This window comes from Mirounga leonina, unplaced genomic scaffold, assembly GCF_011800145.1.
Source record: "Mirounga leonina isolate KUSES-001 unplaced genomic scaffold, KU_Mleo_1.0 Mir_55, whole genome shotgun sequence".
Taxonomy (NCBI): Eukaryota; Metazoa; Chordata; class Mammalia; order Carnivora; family Phocidae; genus Mirounga; species Mirounga leonina.
In genome coordinates this window covers 1,170,005-1,190,701 of record NW_023270816.1, presented here as the reverse complement: position 1 = coordinate 1,190,701, position 20,697 = coordinate 1,170,005, and the positions used below count along the sequence as shown (strand labels likewise).

The 20,697-nt window shown below is 39.1% G+C and overlaps 1 protein-coding gene across 4 annotated transcripts in view; it reads right to left on the bottom strand.

Annotated features, from left to right (window-relative positions):
- The window catches only part of LOC118001952 (AT-rich interactive domain-containing protein 1B-like), a 436,994-nt gene that overhangs the window by 90,808 nt on the left and 325,489 nt on the right, over positions 1–20,697 (bottom strand). For all 4 annotated transcript variants that reach the window (XM_034992143.1, XM_034992146.1, XM_034992144.1 and 1 more), the window contains one exon: positions 5,257–5,346. In XM_034992143.1, the coding sequence (XP_034848034.1) occupies positions 5,257–5,346 (90 nt within the window). The remainder of the gene's footprint in view (positions 1–5,256; positions 5,347–20,697) is intronic.

The window sequence follows — 20,697 nt, the reverse complement described above, 5'->3', positions numbered from 1 at the left end:
AATATTTAACTAGACACCACTGTGAAAATTAAAAGGGAATTCAATTAAAAGGTTTTCAAAAAATTAATTCTGACCTCTCTACATCTGTCCAAATAAATAAGCCTTCTTGAAACGTTTTCACCTAATTGCTAATCCAATAACTAGAAGGGCATTTGCTAGTTTCATTAAGCTTAACATTTTATGGGGGTTAAAAATGCAATCATTTTAATGTTAATAATAATTATACTTATTTATCTACTCAGATGACTGAGTAGATATTCCCTCCAAGCCCTCTTGGAAAACAGGGCAACACATTAGGAAGCCATTTCCTATTGCTCTCTTCAAATTTTAAGATATACAAGTTGAAGATTATACAAGAAGGATAAAACTAACCTAAACTTGTTAGCTAAGATTTTCTCGTAACATTTATTTTAGTTTTTTTTTAGCATTATCTGGATGCTTTCTCCAATGCCTTGGGTGGCATAATTTATACTGCTTGATTTTTTGGTGAAGGGCTTTAACAGCAATTCTTCATTTTGTTATGTGAGGACTACAGAGAGAAGATTTAAGATAAAACCCAGTGGCGAATGTGTTACAGAAGACTAAACTGAAGTTTTGACCTTTCTTCTTTTAAACTTACATCAATAATGAAGCAGTTAAGACCAAAGAATTTGAACTCATTTTCTTTATTCAGTTAGTAGGAGGTTCTAGCACTACATGAGGGGCAAAGAGGAGAGCGCTAAGCCAGGTGCTGTATGGGAGAGCAGATCAGAGTGTAGGGACAGCACTATAGGACAGCAAAGAGGCCAATAAATACCTAAAATGTGTCCCTTTCTTTGTACCTGGGGACACTGGCCATATCCATATTTCCTTGCAAACATAGCTTTTGTAGATGGAAAATATAAAACTGCAGAAACTCAGTTATGTTTGCATACATACAATGTGGGGAAATGGATTTGTGACTGATGACCTTAGACAGACTTGGCCCCAGACCCACCAGATCGGAGGGCACTGTAGGGCTGCTGGGAATCTGGGCAGATACCGACTCTGCACCTGACTCAGCAACCAGCTCTGGGAAGAGGACATGGCCTTGCAGATACAAATGTGGTTCAGATCCCAGGACAGCTTGAGGTTTGCAAAATTCTCAACAGAGTATAGAGTTTATTAAGACATGTTCTTCCTGCACAGGAATCCAAGGACCAAGTAGGAAGGAATGATGGCAGGGCAAGAGTTCAGCTTCCTGAGCCTGGGGGGAGCCAGGCTTCTGAGTAGCGTTAACAGTCCTGCTGTCTTTCATGAGGACTCTGGGGAATAACCAGGAAACCACACCACCAAACAGAAGTAGGCTGCATCTCTTGCTTTGTGCCATTGTCTCCAGGCAAGTATGTTTCTAGATTTTTTCCTATTAGAGAAAAATCTATTCTCTGTAGATTTTTATTTTTTTAAAGATTTTATTTATTCACCTGAGACACAGAAATAGAGAGCGAAAGAGAGAGAGCGCATGAGCAGGGGGAGAGGCAGAGGGAGAGGGAGAAGCAGACTCCCCGGTGAGCCAAGAGCCCGACGTGGGCCTCGATCCCAGGACCCTGGGATTATGACCTGAGCTGAAGGCAGATGCTTAACCATCTGAGCCACCCAGGCACTTCCCCCCGTAGATACATTAAAGATGTGTGTAACTGGAATCTTACTCTCTTATCTTAATCTTACTTATTAAAACAAAATAAGTGTAAAAGGAATTGCTCAACTTGGTTATTTTAGTACTCAGCAGCATAGGAGCTATGTTCTTGTCTATCAAGGTCCATGGTTTCTAAGAGAATTTTTTTTTTTTTTTGAAGATGCTAACTCATCAACATACTTTTTTCCTCTCTGTTTCTTTCCTCACTTCCCTCAATAGGGGCAGGTGGATATATCAATTGTAAAGGCATACATGAAGCTAAATTACTTTTCAATACATGGGGAATTTTCAACACCGGGGAATTTTCTAGCAAGTGTTTTCTCAAATCTACTTTGTACTGTATATACTGTTGGTACACACCCAATGATGATAAAACAGACAAGAAAAATGTTATATTCTATCAAAGCATTATAATGACTGTGTCATTTGTCACTAAAATACCTGATCAAATATCATTAAGAATTAACATTTCTTCCTAGATTTTAACAAATAACAAAGCCATCAAAAAAAAATTTTTTTTGCTGTCCAATTTTGGTAGAAATTTAACTCACACATGGCAAAGTATCATTTTTTTTTTAAAAGATTTTACTTATTTGAGAGAGAGAGAGAGAAAGAACAAGCAGGGGGAGGGGTAGAAGGAGAGGGAGAAGCAGACTCCCTGCTGAGCAGGGAGCCTGACACGGGGCTCAATCCCAGGACCCCAGGATCATGACCTGGGCCGAAGGCAGATGCTTAACCGACTGAGCCACCCAGGCATCCCATGGCAAAGCATCATTTACGAGCTGTTTGGAAATACAAAGTTTTCCCGTTTAGGGGGCTCTCCATCCAACAAAAGGCACATAAGGGATGCACATAACATCTTTAGCAGCCTTTCAGAGGAAGTTTGGGGAACATATTCATAAAAATCAGTTCAGATTTAGCAAATTATAAAATTTATATTTGCTATTTGAAGGAAATGGACATTATAACCACCCAGATTGTTATGTATCCATTAGCAGTTACCAAAACCACACTATATACAATGAAGATGGAAAAAAAATAACATATCTACACAATGGTTTTTACATAGTGACACCAGAAGAAAACTCTAGATTTTGCTTGCTAATGTATTTGTTTAAGCTAAAAGTTTTTTTTTAAGATTTATTTATTTATTTTCAGGAGGGAGGGGCAAAGGGAGAGTGAAAGAGAGTCCTAAGAAGACTCCATGCTGGGCGCAGAGCCCGACGTGGGGCTTGATCTCAGGACCCTGAGATCACCACCTGAGCCAAAACCAAGAGTTGGATGCTTAACTGACTGCACCACCAGGTGCTTGTTTAAGTTAAAAGTTTAATTTAACTGTGTTTTCTCATTGTGTCAGCATGGGTCACATTTGGCTTTTTACATTTTCAAATTTCTTTTTTTTTTTTTTTAAAGATTTTATTTATTTATTTGAGAGAGAGAGAATGAGAGAGCACATGGTGGGGGGGAGGGTCAGAGGGAGAAGCAGGCTCCCTGCCGAGCAGGGAGCCCGATGCGGGACTCGATCCAGGGACTCCAGGATCATGACCTGAGCCAAAGGCAGTCGCTTAACTGACTGAGCCACCCAGGCGCCCTACATTTTCAAATTTCTTAAACACATATTAGCTGCAAGAGGTTGGGGGCCACATTGCTGGACGATCTGGAAGGGGTTTCTCTCTTTTAATTCTTAGCAATAAAGGTGAGAATTGTAGTACTTCCAAATAGGGAACCTCTTACCCTCGGATGCTTGCCGGAGAAGTGGACTCCCCCAGTGGGAATGGCGGTACAGGGTTATGGTGAGCGTTAAAGGAAATGACAAATGTCTTCATCTTAGCTCTGGCTCTGGCCCGAGCAGGTTTCCAGTGCAGGACAGTGTCTCTCATGCTTCATTTTCTCCACCTCCCTGACCTGGCGACACAATGCAGGTGCAACCCAAGGGCAAGTGAAGGAGTTTGGAGAGAACTCCCCCTTGCGTGGTGCCAGGATGCCCTCCATGAACTTCCAGAGGACCAGAGACCCGAGCAGTTAACACAGAAAAAGGATGTGAGGTGCAAGACTGGTTCGCAGGAGGATTCAGTGGGAAGTTTAGAGAAACAAGTGCACATACCACACAATTATCAGAACACATTATAGTATCATTAAGGCAGTGGTTCTCAAAGTATGGTCCTCAGATCAGCAGCATCAGCAATAGCTGGGAACGTGTCCAAAATGCAGATCTTAAGTGGCCCACCACAAGCCTACTGAGTCAGAAATCTGGGGCTGTGTGTGGCCCAGAAGTCTCTTTTAACCAGTTCTCCAGGTAATTCCTATACACCCTGTAGTTTGAAAACCATTAACTATCCCATTAGCAAGACATACTGTAGTATCTCAATAAGGGAATTAATGTGTTAGCTATACATTAAATTATAATTAAAAAGTTAAATATGTAGCGGTATCAGAAAATAAAAATTTCACTTTATTCCTACTAAATATTCATTTTAACACAATTGATACGTAGCTAGGACTAATCCATCTTCTGACTGGCATTACTTTCTAAAAGCATGAGGCGCTGAGTTATTAAACATGTAAAATAACTGAAACCTTTTAATTCCAATTAGAAGCAAATCATCATCTGTACAACTCATACAGGCATAATTATAAGAGTGAGGGGCGGGAGCCTTTAAACAGCAGCTACCAAGCTAGCCACTTCCGTCTTCTGGATGCGCCTGAGGGAGAGCACAAGTGACACGCTTCACGTGCTCCCACTGGCTCACTGGCGGGGGAAGTGCGTTGACACAGCACCATGTGGTGTGGTAGGTGTGGTAGGCGTGTAAACCCTGGTCTGCACTAGTCTGGATGAAAATCAGCACCAACAAAAGCAGCTTTACTACAGAAGGAGAGAAAGTAGACAGACATAAACAAATGAGGGCCAAAGGCCGCAACCAAGGCAATAATATGTGGGGTGAATGTGCACAACTGAGCTAAAGATCAAAGAGTCTGCAGATGTGGGACAACCCACGTGTCCAAGGGCTTCAGGAAAAGCCTGTGTTCTTTTTTCTGGCTCTGGCCCTAACTATCCTCTGACAACGAGGATAGTATGACCAGCTCTCTGGTCCTCAGTTTCTTTAGTTGTTAAGTTGAGGTGATGCGACTCTACAATCTCTCGGGTTGGCTCTAGTTCTAAGATACTACAATTGTATAATACAAGGTCTTACTCTGTGTTTAAATCTTTACTGTTTAAGTATCCTGGGATATATAATTGATCAAAACAGCTGAACATACACACACTCCAACATTTTACTTCATTAGGACTGATACCCAAATCGCATCATTAACAGTCACTTTTACTTGGCTAGATCAACTGTCAGACTATAGTCATGTATAAACTATGCTTCATGGGTGCTATGTGGACCTATATATTCTTTGCGTCTTGAACTGTGCTTGGTCAAACTTCACCTAATCTGCAAGAAAGCATCCTTCTCTTCCATATTTGTTGTACGTATGTTCTTATTTTGTTCATCTGAGGAAGAAACATTATCTACAAGGAGATGGAAAGATGACCAAATTCATGTAAGTCTTATATACTCAAAACACAAAGATATATAAGATATGAACTGAAGACTGACCTCTTTCCTGTGGCATTGGTGACTGGCTCAAGGCAGGATGGGAACTGGATTCTGACTGGCTCCCAGGTGGCTGAGGAGGCATCTGACTGCCTGGAAAACACAGGAAGGGAAGCGGGGATGGGGAGCCCTCTACATTAATACTGCAATTGTGCAAAAACCAAGACAAAGTTACATTTATTTAATTTAACGATTACAGAAGGTACGGTCCCATATTGAAAGAGGGCTCAAAAAGTGGGGTACATTGCCCCTTTCTGGTAAAACGAAGAAGAAACATGGATAATCATTATTCAGCAAATGACCTCCTGAGAAGTTTCATTTCTTACTGAAGGAGTTCCCAAACTCACAAATAAATTAGCAGCAGAGATCTGACATATACTTTAACGCACTTAACAAAATCCAAGACTAATGAACTAAACTCCTCCTCCTGAGTTTGAACTAGTTTCCAAGTGGCCAGGCATGCAGAGTGGCCAACAGTTTTTCGTTGGTAAATATTTATTCAATGTAGAAATAGCGACCAATTTCTAAAACAATCTTTATAATTAATCAGAGATTTAACATAAACACAGAAGACCTTTGTGAAAAAACATAAAACATACTACTATAAAATGTAGTATATATTAGCATCAAACAGGGAAGTATTCTGCAACTTTTTTGATCTTTATTGCTAATAAAGCAACAGCACCTATTAACATCTATTTGATTTCCATTTATTTAATGTGTGCTCAGTTTGTCTTCAAACTATAATGTAAGCTCCTTGAGACAGGAATCATGTCTTTTACTCCTTTAATCCCTTCATTAGCATAACAAATATTAATAAAACTTTGTTATTTAATGGCCCTTAATCTGAGCATATGAATTAAAGGAAAAGATACTTATTATTGTTATTAACTAAAGGGAGACAATGAATCATGTGAAGGCAGGAGACAGGATTTTGAAATTTAAGAATCATCAGAGGTACTTGAGATCTCAACTCACTTTCTGGCTCAGAGGTTTAGATACATTTTGACTAAAAATATTATTGAAGAAGGCAACTGAATTTAGCCCAATCCTCAAGGTGCTAGCTCTCAGGGCATGAAGACCTTGCTGCTTTATCTTGTAATCTCCTCCTTTACTAAAATAAACTGAAAGACTGAAATAGACAAATATACATACCTACATGGTACATACATACATACATACATACATGCAAGCATATATGGATCTCCCTGCATCACCCTCTGGTACTATGGTCTATGATCATGCTAGGTCAGGCTAACTGCTCTGATATCATAGGACCTACTTTTCTATGGTTTTGTATATTGCTACAAGAATCACAACTGAGTAGAGAAAGAAACTGATGTATTGAACATCACCACCAATTCACCCAGTGAAGGTCACGCTGCAGAGCCTGGCGTTTTATGCTGAACAATCACCCTCTCCTCTTTCTAACCAATGGCATCTCTGTGAGGCCAGGCAGCCTGACTACAGACCAGGAAGAGCACAGTCCCCAGAGTCTCTCAGGACTGTCACTCATTACTAATTCCAATAACAGCTGTAACTGTGGCAGCCAGAGGGGCAGGAAGATGATTTTCCATTTAGATAATACATACACATTGTTGTGAAAGTAGAACTTATTTTAAAAATCCTGAAATTGTTTTTGGGAGTTTAGGCTTCTCACTTTCAGAAGAGAATGCAGGTAAAACCTGTGAATGTATTTCTGAGTGCTCCTGGGTTCAAATGCCCTTCTCATTCTCGAATAAAGTGAAAACCAAGACCTGAATTTATAGACACTGAGAAGTGTGTGTGGAGAGACCACTACGAGTAGCTCGTAAGTTACAGCCACACCTAGTGTATAAAAACCCTGGACAAACAGCCCAGCCTCTATTCAGCCATTCATTCTACTCCTAGACATTTGTAGTAAATTAGTGTGAGCACCAAATAATTAAATGTAAAGTAAAAAAAACAACATTCTGGATGAAAACAATTTCAAGGGTAAACACTGGTCATCAATGTGGCTACAGACACACAAAAGTTGCTGTGTCTACTCAGGGTCATGTGCTTCCTATGAAATGCCCTAAGGCTCCCAAATCTGCAGCCCATTTAGAAATGGAAAGCACTCTGCAGCCAAAGCCTGACTTTTTAAAATGTCACCGGGGAATCAGCTGCATGAAGACAGTAAGTGCTTACATTATAGTGATTGTTTCTGTATGACGGACCGAATTCATAGACCCATGACAGCAAAGCGAACAGTAATTCTGCGTTACTATAGGCACCACTACTTACACGCCCAAGGCACTGCTCTCACGTACAATAGATCAAGTAAGAATAAAAAAAGGATGTAAGAAACCCATCTCATGAATTCATAAAATACTGCCACATCCAAGCAGCACTATGCTTGTCTGGTGCAATTCTAAGACAGATACCTCTTTACAGCAATGAGAACATTTATTATTAAATCCATCCTTTAAAGAAATAAACAAGAGCCTTTTCCTGGTAAAGACAGATTTGAGCAAACCGCTTTAAGTTCCCCATGTGTTTTTACCCCCTATCTTTCCACCAATAGTTTCATAGTTACTAAGAAATAACTTCATCCTCCATATGCATAGGTAGAACGAAGCACAGTCATAGTAGCTGATGAATCAGAATATATGTCTGAGAAATATAATACAGGATTCATTTGTGTCCATGGTCCATATAAAGAAGACAATTCAGAGCCCTCTGAACCAAATGAATTAAATAAATACCCTCAAAACCATAGATTTTTACAGGACATATGTTTCTCGTAAGTAAAACCTTTTAAACAAAATTTGGTAATTATTTTAAAAGAGAATATTGCCATGCATAGTAAACAAACGAACTTTATGGGAAGGCTTTAACATTAAAACGGAGTTTTTAAAGAAAGCCATTTCCTCCTTGTCTGTGTCTATAATGATGCAAACACAATGGAAAAAACTTTACAACTGGAAAAAACTATGCTGAGTTAGAATAAACCCCACCACTTTACAGCTATGTATTCATTCTCCAATGACCATATATACAATATTGTACAAAATCTTGGTGCGACAAAATAAAAATGAAGCATCAATAAGTCACCTGATTTTCTACTGTTGACAACTTAAAACTCTCAGAAGTCTATACCATGATTTTTTTATTAAAAACTTTTAATTTTACACTTAAAGAAATTACAAAATGAGTACAATGAGTTCCTATAAATCCTTTAGCCCATGTCCCCTGGTGTTCACATCTTATATAACCATAATACAATTATCTAGAAGCACTTAACATGGTACCACACTATTAGCTAAAGATCTTATTTGAATTTCACCATTGTTTTTCTTTCTTCCATTCTAGGATCTCACACTGCATTTAGTTATTTCTCCTTAGTCTCCTCCAGCCTATAAAAGACCCTCAGTCTTTCCTTATGTTTTATGAACTTGATGCTTTTGGCGAGTACTACTCATGACATTGGTATGTTTCATTTCTGGTGCTGTTTACCTTGATAATTTGGTAAAAGTTAGGTGTCAACCAAATCTCTCCAATATAAAATTACTATTTTGTCCTTTGTAGTTGTGAGTATCTTAGGGAAGATATTGGAGACTATGCAAATCCTGTCCCTCTCAAACTTGCACTCACTAACTTTAGCATCCATTACAGAACCCTGTCTGTAATGTTTATTACAATACTGTTTGTAATGATGATCCTTTATTCCCTTCTTTCTTTCTGCATTTATTAATGGAAATCTTTTGTGAGGAAGAACTAGCTCTTCTTCCCCATTTGTGTATGTATTTATAAGACTATTTCTTTCTTTTTTTATTTAAAAAAAAACTTTTTTTTTAAGATTTTATTTATTTGCGAGAGAGAGAATGAAAGACAAAGAGCATGAGAGGGAGGAGGGTCAGAGGGAGAAGCAGACTCCCTGCTGAGCAGGGAGGCCGATGTGGGACTTGATCCCGGGACTCCAGGATCATGACCTGAGCCGAAGGCAGTTGCTTAACCAACTGAGCCACCCAGGCGCCTAAGACTATTTATTTTTATCCACAAAAACTCATTGTAGAAGACACGCTACAGGATGACTTCCAGCAAGTCACATCATCGTGTAATCCCCACTTCTTGACGGAGGGCAGAACCCATGACTTGGCTTTAACCTAAGAATATAACAAAAGTAATGAAATATCACTCCTAAAAATTACATTACATGGCAAAATTAAAGGCGTATTACAGATATAATTAAAGTCCCTAATCGGCTGGCTTTGAGATAATCAAAAGGGTGACGATGTTGTGCAGACCCGACTTTCAAAGAGGACCCAGGCTTCTCTGACCAGACCCGTGCTTCCAATGGTCTTAAAGAAGGAAGCTCCCATGATGCGAACTGAGCCACATGGCAAGGACAGGCAGCCTCCAGAACTTGAGGGCCTCACTTCCACAACCGCAGGCAATTTTTCCAATAACCTGAATGAGATTGGAAGCAGATTCTTCCTCGTTGAGCCTCCAGATGAGAAGACAGACTATCTGACACTCCGCAGCCTTATGAGGCCCTAAACAGAGGACCGAACGAGGCTGTGCCTGGATGCCTGGCCATGGAAACTGTGAGACAGGGTATGTGTGTTGTTTTCAACTGCTAAGTGTGTAGTACTTTGTTAAAAGAACAAAAAACAAATACACTCATTGATATTTATTTTATTCCGTTGGCTAAAATCCAACATTGACATTATTTTGTTGCTCAAATTGTTCCAGCTTTGGCCATCAGAAGCTCCTTCAAATCCTTAGTTTTTGGAATCATAAGATACTGCAGGCTCATTCTGCAGTTTTCCTGACCTAGCCCTGTAATCAACCACTTCTCCTAGGAGTGCTGGTTCTTTATACTGGAAGACAATGTTCGCAGACTGAGGTCTGGGCAGTAGGTCTGCTCATTATTTCTGGGGTGTTACTGCTTCTAGGCACTCTCAGTGAACAGAAGTAGGAAATATGCCGATGTACACTAACCCATACATATATGCCCATCTACACTTCGGTATTTGGGTGTATTAACGGTGAGCTTATGCAAATACCTCTGATTCCAATCCAGAATTGGAGGGTATATTTTAGCCTTCCTTCTTTCCTTATTATGACTTCTTTTTACAAGAGTAAGAAACTCTATTCTCATTATCTAAATCAATTTACTAATCTGTTCAATTCTATTATACACACAAGGTAATTTCAGAATTACTAATCTACATCACTGTGAAGAACACAGAGCTATTTGTTAGGACTTCTTGCCATTCTGCATTCCCTTCACACCTTGATTGGCTTTAACTGTTTCGATATTCAGGGGGTATGTGAAATACTTCCATAGTTCCCTAAGTCACAGTGATACAAAAAGATACATGCCAAAGAGTCAGTCTCTCCTCAACCCTGCTGCCCTATTTCCATTTCTCCTTCTTTCCACTTCTTTCCCAGTTGCCCTTTACAAAAAACAATCTTTTTAGGTTTCGGTTTGTCTTTGCTACATACTTTTTTCATAAATGAAAGCATACCTGTGTATCCTCTTATATTATTTTTTTGAGAATTATTTTTTATTATGTTAATCACCATACATTACATCATTAGTTTTTGATGTAGTGTTCCATGATTCATTGTTTATGCATTAACACCCAGTGCTCCATGCAGAACCTGCCCTCTTTAATACCCATCACCAGGCTAACCCATCCTCCCATCCCCCTCCCCTCTAGAACCCTCAGTTTGTTTTTCAGAGTACATAGTCTCTCTCATGGTTCATCTCCCCCTCCAATTGCCCCACCTTCATTCTTCCCCTCCTGCTATCTTCTTTTTTTCTTAACATATATTGCATTATTTGTTTCAGAGGTACAGATCTGAGATTCAACAGTCTTGCACAATTCACAGCGCTTACCAGAGCACATACCCTCCCCAGTGTCTATCACCCAGTCACCCCATCCCTCCCACCCCACCCCCCACTCCAGCAACCCTTAGTTTGTTTCCTGAGATTAAGAATTCCTCATATCAGTGAGGTCATATGATACATGTCTTTCTCTGATGGACTTATTTCGCTCAGCATAACACCCTCCAGTTCCATCCACGTCGTTGCAAATGGCAAGAGTTCATTCCTTTTGATGGCTGCATAATATTCCATTGTATATATATACCACATCTTCTTTAACCATTCATCTGTTGTTGGACATCTTGGCTCTTTCCACAGTTTGGCTATTGTGGACATTGCTGCTATAAACATCGGGGTGCATGTACCCCTTCGGATCCCTACATTTGTAATACCCAGTAGTGCAATTGCTGGATTGTAGGGTAGCTCTATTTTCAACTTTTTGAGGAACCTCCATACTGTTTTCCAGAGTGGTTGCACCAGCTTGCATTCCCACCAACAGTGTAGGAGGGTTCCCCTTTCTCGGCATCCCCTCCAACATCTATCATTTCCTGACTTGTTAATTTTAGCCATTCTGACTGGTGTGAGGTGGTATCTCATTGAGGTTTTGATTTGGATTTCCCTGATGCCGAGCGATGTTGAGCACTTTTTCATGTGTCTGTTGGCCATTTGGATGTCTTCTTTGGAAAAATGTCTGTTCGTGTCTTCTGCCCATTTCTTGATTGGATCATTTGTTCTTTGGGTGTTGGGTTTGGTAAGATCTTTACAGATTTTGGATACTAGCCCTTTATCTGATATGTCATTTGCAAATATCTTCTCCCATTCTGTCGGTTGTCTTTTGGTTTTGTTGACTGTTTCCTTTGCTGTGCAAAAGCTTTTTATCTTGATGAAGTCCCAATAGTTCATTTTTGCCCTTGCTTCCCTTGCCTTTGGTGATGTATCTAGGAAGAAGTTGCTGCGGCTGAGGTCGAAGAGGTTGTTGCCTGTGTTCTCCTTTAGGATTCTGATGGACTCCTGTCCACATTGAGGTCTTTCAACCATTTGGAGTCTATTTTTGTGTGTGGTGTAAGGAAATGGTCCAGTTTCATTCTTCTGCATGTGGCTGTCCAATTTTCCCAACACCCTTTGTTGAAGAGACTGTCTTTTTTCCATTGGATATTCCTTCCTGCTTTGTTGAAGATTAGTTGACCATAGAGTTGAGGGTCCATTTCTGGGCTCCCTGTTCTGTTCCATTGATCTATGTGTCTGTGTTGTGCCAGTACCATACTAACTTGATGATGACAAATGTGTAATAGAGCTTGAAGTCCAGAATTGTGATGCTGCCAGCTTTACTTTTCTTTTTCAACATTTCTCTGGCTATTCGGGGTCTTTTCTGGTTCCATACAAATTTTAGGATTATTTGTTCCATTTCTTTGAAAAAAGTGGATGGTATTTTGATGGGGATTGCACTGAATGTGTAGATTGCTCTAGGTAGCATTGACATCTTCACAATATTTGTTCTTCCAATCCATGAGCATGGAACGTTTTTCCATTCCTTTGTGTCTTCCTCCATTTCTTTCATGAGTATTTTATAGTTTTCTGAGTACAGATTCTTTGCCTCTTTGGTTAGATTTATTCCTAGGTATCTTATGGTTTTGGGTGCAATTGTAAATGGGATTGACTCCTTAATTTCTCTTTCTTCTGTCTTGTTGTTGGTGTATAGGAATGCCACTGATTTCTGTGCATTGATTTATATCCTGCCACTTTACTGAATTCCTGTATGAGTTCTAGCAGTTTTGGGGTGGAGTCTTTTGGGTTTTCCACATAAAGTATCATATCATCTGCAAACAGTGGAAGTTTAACTTCTTCTTTGCCGATTTGGATGCCTTTTATTTTTTTTGGTTGTCTGATTGCTGTGGCTAGGACTTCTAATACTATGTTGAATAGCAGTGGTGATAGTGGACATTCCTGCCACGTTCCTGACCTTAGGGGGCAAGCTCTCAGTTTTTCCCCATTGAGAATGATATTCGCTGTGGGTTTTTCATAGACGGCTTTTATGATATTGAGGTATGTACCCTCTATGCCTATACTCTGAAGAGTTTTGATCAAGAAAGGATGCTGTACTTTGTCAAATGCTTTTTCTGCATCTATTGAGAGGATCATATGATTCTTGTTCTTTCTTTTGTTAATGTATTGTATCACTTTGATTGATTTGCGGATGTTGAACCAACCTTGCAGCCCAGGGATAAATCCCACGTGGTTGTGGTGAATAATCCTTTTAATGTACTGTTGGATCCTATTGGCTAGTATTTTGGTGAGAATTTTTGCATCCATGTTCATCAAGGATATTGGTCTGTAATTCTCCTTTTTGATGGGGTCTTTGTCTGGTTTGGGGATCAAGGTAATGGTGGCCTCATAAAATGAGTTTGGAAGTTTTCCTTCCATTTCTATTTTTTGGAACAGTTTCAGAAGAACAGGCATTAATTCTTCTTGAAATGTTTGGTAGAATTCCCCTGGGAAACCATCTGGCCCTGGGCTTTTGTTTTTTGGGAGATTTTTGATGACTGCTTCAATTTCCTTAGTGGTTATAGGTCTGTTCAGGTTTTCTATTTCTTCCTGGTTCAGTTTTGGTAGTTGATACATCTGTAGGAATGCATCCATTTCTTCCAGGTTATCTAATTTGCTGGCATAGACAGTAGAACAGATCAACGAAACTAGGAGCTGGTTCTTTGAAAGAATTAACAAGATTGATAAACCCCTGGCCAGACTTATCAAAAAGAAAAGAGGAATGACCCAAATCAACAAAATCATGAATGAAAGAGGAGAGATCACAACCAACACCAAAGAAATACAAACAATTATAAGAACATATTATGAGCAACTCTACCAAAACTGAACATCTTTCATTGTTCATGTATTCTTTAGTTTCTTCCAAGTACATAAAAGTTTTGTGTTAAATTTATTCCTGAGCATTTAATCTTCTTTGTTGCTATTACAAATGGGATTTTCTCTAATAGTATGTCTTTTAACTGTTTATTGCTTGTGTAGAGGAAGGCTATTGCTTTTTTCATTTTATTTTTTCATCATGATAAGGGTACTCTTTAATCCCCATTTCCAATTTCCTCCATAACCCTACCAACCCACCCTGTGGTATCTATCAGTTTATCCTCTGTAGTTAAGAATTCTTGAGGGCGCCTGGGTGGCTCAGTCGGTTAAGCAGCTGCCTTCGGCGCGGGTCATGATCCCATGGTCCTAGGATCGAGCCCCACATCGGGCTCCTTGCTCGGCGGGGAACCTGCTTCTCCCTCTACCTCTGCTGCTCCCCCTGCTTGTGCTCTCTCTCTCTCTCTCTGTGTCAAATAAATAAATGACTCTTAGTTCTCTCTTTGGAATCTGTTTCTTAGTTCTCTCTTAGAAAAAAAGAGAGAACTTTTTTTCCCTTTGCTCATTTGTATCTTAAAGTCCACATATGAGTAAGATCATATGGTTTTGTCTTTCTCTGACTTATTTCACTTAGCATTATACTCTCTAGCTCTATCCATGTTGTGCTAAATGGCAAGATTTCATTTTTTTTTTTAATGGCTGAATACTATCCCATTGTATATCTGTACCACATCTTCTTTATCCATTCATCTATCGATGGCCACTTGGGTTGCTTCCATATCTTGGCTATTGTAAATAATACTGCTATAATCATAGGTGTGCATGTATCCCTTTGAATTAGTGTTTTTGTATTTTGGGAGTAAATACCCAATAGTGTGATTCTTTGATTGTAGGACAGCTCTATTTTTACTTTTTTGAGGAAGCTCCATACTGTTTTAGAGTGACTGCACCAGTTTGCATTCCCACTAACAGTGCATGAGGGTTCCTGTTTTTCCACATCCTCACCAATACCTGTTATTTCTTGTGTTGTTGATTTTAGTCATTTTGATAGGTATGAGATAATATCTCCTGGTAGTTTTGATGTGCATTTCCCTGATGATGAGTGATGTTGATGTGTCTGTTGGCCATCTGGGTGTCTTCTTTGGAGAAATGTCTGTTCATGTATCTGCCCATTTTGGGTACTGAGTTGTATCAACGCCTTGTATACTTCAGATACTAACCCTTTATCAGATATGTCATTTGCAAATATCTTCTCCCATTCAGTAAATTGCCTTTCAGTTTTGTTGATTGTTTCCTTTGCTGCACAGAAAGTTTTTATTTTGATGTAGTCCCAGTAGTTTATTTTTGCTTTTATGTCCTTTGCCTGAGGAGATGTATCTAGAAAAATGTTGCTAACGGCCGATAGAGAGATTACAGCCTGTGTTCTCTTCAAGGACTTTTATGGTTTTGGGTCTCACATTTAAGTCTTTAATCCATTTCGAGTTTATTTTTGTGGATGGTGTAAGAAAGTAGTCCAGTTTCATTCTTTCACATGTAGCTGTCAAGTTTTCCCAACACCATTTGTTGAAAATGTTTTTTCCCATTGTATATTCATTCCTCCTTTGTCAAAGATTAATTGACCATATAATTGTGGGCTTATTTCTGGGTTTTCTATTCTGTTTCATTGATCTATGTATCTGTTTTTATGCCAATACCATACTGTCTTAATTACTACTGCTTTGTAATAGAACTTGAAATTTAGAATTGTGATACCTCCAGTTTTGTTTTTCTTTTTCAAGATTGCTTTGGCTATTCAAGGTCTTTTGTGGTTCCATACAAATTTTAGGTTTGTTCTAGTTTTGTGAAAACTTTTGTTGGTATTTTGATAGGGATTGCATTAAATCTGTAGATTACTTTGGATAGTATAGATATTTTAACAATATTTGTTCTTCCAACCCATGAGCATGGAATGTCTTTCCATTTCTTTGTGTTGTCTTGAATTTCCTTCATCAGTGTTTTATAGTTTTTGGAGTATAGGTCTTTCACCACTTTTGTTAAGTTTATTCCTCGATATTTTATTGCTTTTGGTGCAACTGTAAATGGGATTGTTTTCTTAGTTTCACTTTTTGCTACTTTGTTATTAATGTATAGGAATGTAACAGATTTCTGTACATTGATTTTGTATCCTGTGACTTCACTTAATTCATTTATCAGTTCTAGTAGTTTTTCAGGGAAGCCTTCAGGGTTTTCTACATATAGTTAACATGTCATCTGCAAATAGTGAAATGAAAGTGTTACTTCTTCCTTACCAATTTTGATGCCTTTTATTTCTGTATGTTGTCTAATTGCTGTGGCTAGGACTTCCAGTATTACGCTGAATAAAAATGGTGAGAGTGGACATTCTTGTCTTATTCCTGACCCTTGAGGAAAAGCTCTCAGTTTTTCCCCACTGAGTATGATGTTGGCTGTGGGTTTTTCAAATAAGGACTTTACTATGTTGAGGTATGTTCCCTCTAAATCTGTATCTATCGTAAGAGTTTTTATCATAAATGGATGTGGCACCTTGTTGAGAGTTTTTGTCATAAATGGATGTTGCACTTTGTTACGTGCTTTTTCTGTGTCTATTAAAGTGAACATATGGCTCCTATCCTTTCTTATTGTTGTGACATATCACGTTGATTGTTTTGTGAGTACTGGACCACACTTGTATCCTGGGAATAAATCCCAGTTTGTTATGGTATATGATTTTTTAAATGTATTGTTAGGTTGGGTTCGCTAATATTTTGTTGAGGATTTCTCCACCTATATTCATGAGAGATATTGGCCTGAAGTTCTCTTTTGTTGTGGTGTCTTTATCTAGTTTTGATATCAGGGTGATCCTTCCTCTTGTACTTTTGGAATAGTTTAAGAAGAATTGGTATTAAGAAGAATGGGTAAGAATGGGTATTAAGAAGAATGGGTTCTTTAAATGTTTGGTAGAATTCGCCTGTGAAGCCACCTGGTCCTGGACTTTTATTTGTTGCAAGTTTTTGGATTACTGATTCAATTTCATTGCTGGTGATTGGTCTGTTCAGATTTTCTATTTCTTCTGCTTTAGTTTTGGTAGGTTTTGTTTCTAGGAAAATTTCCTTTCTTTCTAAGTTGTCCAATTTGTTGGCATATAGGTTTTCATAATATTGTTACAATTGTTTGTATTTCTATGGTGTTGGCTGTTATTTCTCCTCTTTCATTAGTAATTTTGATTATTTGGGTACTTTCCTTTTTTTTTTTAATGAGTCTAGCTAGAGGTTTATCAATTTTGTTGATCTTTTCAAAGAACCAGCTCCTGGTTTCACTGATCTTTTTTAGTTTCTATGGCATTTATTTCTGTCCTAATCCTTATTATTTCCTTCATTTTGCTGGGTTTAGGTTTTGTTCATTCTTTTTTCCCCTAGCTCCTTTAGGTGTAACATTAGGTTGTTTATTTGAGACTTTTCTTGCTTCTTGGGGTAGGCCTGTGTTGCTATAAACTTCCTTCTTACAACCTCTTTTGCTGCATCCCAAAGATTTTGGATCACTGTGTTTTCATTTTCATTTGCATCCATGTAATTTTTATTTCTTCTTTGATTTCTTAGTTGACCCATTCATTGTTTAATAGCCTATTATTTAATCTCAATGTATTTGTGCTCTTCCCAGATTTTTTCTTATGGTTGATTTCTAGTTCCATAGAGCTGTGGTCAGAAAAGATACACAGTACGACTTCGATTTTTTTAATTTGTTGAGACTTGTTTTGTGGCCTAATATGTGGTCTACTCTGGAAAATATTCTGTGTGCATTTGAGAAGAATGTGTATTCGACTGTTTAAGGATGGAATGTTCTGAATATGTCTTTAAATCCATCTGGTCCAGTGTGTATCATTCAAAGCCACTGTTTCCTTGTTGATTTTCTGGTTGGATAATCTGTCCATCAATATAAGTGGGGTTTTGAAGTCCCTTACTAGTATTGCATTACTATTATTTCTTTTATGTTTGTTATTAACTGTTTTATGTATTTGGGTGCTCCCATGTTGGGTGCATAAGTGTTTATAATTTCATATCCTCTTGTGGGCTATATAACTATATAATCCTTTTATTATTATATAGTGTCCTTCTTTGTTGTTACTATCTTTGTTTTGAGTTCTATTTTCTCTGATGTAAGTACCGCTATCCTGGCTGTCTTTTGGCATCCATTTGCATGATAAATGTGTCTCTATCCCCTCATTTTCAATGTACAGGTGATTTTTGGTCTGAAATTAGTCTCTTGTAGGCAGCATATAGAGGGGTCTTGTTTTTTATTCACTCTGTCACCTTATGTCTTTTGATTGGAGCATTTAGTTCATTTACATTCAAAGTAATTATTGCTAGATACATATTTATTGCCACTTCGTTACTTGTTTTGTGGTTGTTTCTACAGATTTTCTCTGATCCCTTCTTCTGCTCTTTCATGGTTTCCTGGCTTTCTTTACCGATACACTTGGATTCTTTTCTTTTTTGCTTATTGATTACTGGTTTTCAATTGTAGTTACATTAGGTTTGTATATAACATCTGCACACAGCAGTCTATATTACGTTGATGGTCACTTAAATTTGAACTCATCCTTTACTTCTCTTGCCCCCATGTTTTAGGTATATGGTGTCATATTACAACCTTCTATTTTATGAATCCCTCAAATGATTTTTACAGAAATACTTACTTTTACTGCTTTTGTGTTTTTCACCTTTCATACTCTCACTTACAGACTTCCTTTCCATTCAAATAGTCCCCCTTAATATTTCTTGTAGAGCTGGTTTAGTGGTCATGAAGTCTTTTAGTTTTTGTCTGAGAAACTCTTTATCCATACTATTCTGAATGATAGACTTGATGGATAGAGTATTCTTGACTGCAGATTTTTCCCTTTCAGCACTTTGAATATATCATGCCACTCTCTACTGGCTTGCAAAGTTTCTGCTGAAAAACCTGCTGATAGCCTTATGGGGTTTCTCTTAAATGCAACTGTCTTCCTTCCTCTTGCTGCTTTAAAATTTTTGTGTTTATTGCTGCTTTCTGACATTTTAATTACTATGAGCCTTGGTATGGACCTCCTTCGGTTGGATTTTTGGGGGATCTCTGTGCCTTCTGGATCTGGAGCTCTGCTTCCTTCCCTGGATTAGGGAAGTTTTCAGCTATTATTTCTTCAAATGAATTTTCTGCCTCCTATCTCTCTCTTCTTGTGAGATCACTCTAATGCGGATGTTATTACACTGGATGGAGTCACTGAGTTCCCTAAGACTATTTTCAATTTGCATAATTTTCTCTCCTCTCCTCTGGTCAGTGTGGTTACTTTCCATTAGTCTGTCTTCCAGGTCGTTCATTAGATCCTGTTCTTCATCTGGCCTACTATTTATTCTATCAAATGTTATTTTAAATTTCATTTATTGTATTCTTAATTTCGATGGGTTCTTTTTTATCTATGTTAAGGGTCTCACTGATGTCCTCCACTTTTTCTGCTTTAAATTTTCTATCAGGCATATTACTTCTATCCATTTTGCTTTGGTCTCTTGCTGTGGTTTGAGCCTCTTCTTTCATATGGAAGATGTTTCTCTGTCTCCCCATTTTGTCTTACTTTCTGTGTCTGTTTCTGTGTTAGGAAAGTCAGCTACTTCTCTTGTTCTTAACGATATGAGCCTTTTGAAGACGAGGTCCTCTAGTGTCCTGCAGTGCCATGTTCCCTATTCCCCAGGGCCTGGCACTTCAGGGAGTGTCTCCTATGTGTGTTGCCTGTGCTCTGCTGTTGAGCCTTGGTCTCTTTTTCCTTTAACCCAGTTGTCTGCAGAGGCTCTCTTTGCAAATTGTAGGCAGCAGGGTGTGCAGTGGTGTGTTTGCAAAACAATGCCTGCCCCTACTGGACCTGAGGTCCCATAAAATGTGCAGGTCAGGAGATGTGGTGTTGGCAGGGTTTGCACCAGTCTTCTGGGGGGAGGGATCCACAGCTAGGGGACTCAGGGAAGCCTAACTGGGAAGGGCAGATCCATGCAAGTGCAGTAGGGTGGGGCCTGGTGCAAGTACGTTAGGTAAAAAGTGTCAGGGTTGGGCTGGTTACTGCAGGTGGCCACCGTTTATGCTGGGGGGCCAGGAAGAGAAATGGTGCCTGCCTGCTCCTTTGTTCCTGGAAAGGTCTCCCTGTGCTCCCTGTCTCCCTGGGCAGCACTCAGTGATAAGCAAATCACTCTGCCTCCCATCTGTCCCCAGTGTTTTTCAAATTGCTGGTTCTATGCTGTACTATATCTTCATGGGCTGTTTGTCCTGCTGTCTCCTTAAAGGCAGGGACTCCACTTCCTAAAGCCCTCCAGCTCTCCCAGAGCTGAGCCAGCTGACTTAAAATTCCAGGCTTTAAGTCCAGCTGTTTTTCAGAACTCACAAAATTTAGCCCCTCTCTTTTTCAAAGGCAAATATTATGGAGATACAGCCTCCCTGTTTGTGGACTTCCCAATGCGCAAGCCTGTATTCTGCCCTTCTCCACACCACAGACGCCATCCCCATCGAGGAGGGCCATGGTCCCAGACCCTGTCTTCACTCTTGTACCTTCTTCAGTGTGGCCTCTTCCCTGCCTTCAGTTGTGGAGTCTGTTCTGCCAATCTTCGGGTTGCTTCCTGGGTTATTTATGCCAATATGGGTGGTATCTAGTTGTATCCCTGGGACAAGGCAAGCTTAGGGTCCTCCTACTCTGTCATCTTCCCAGCCAATTTTTTTTA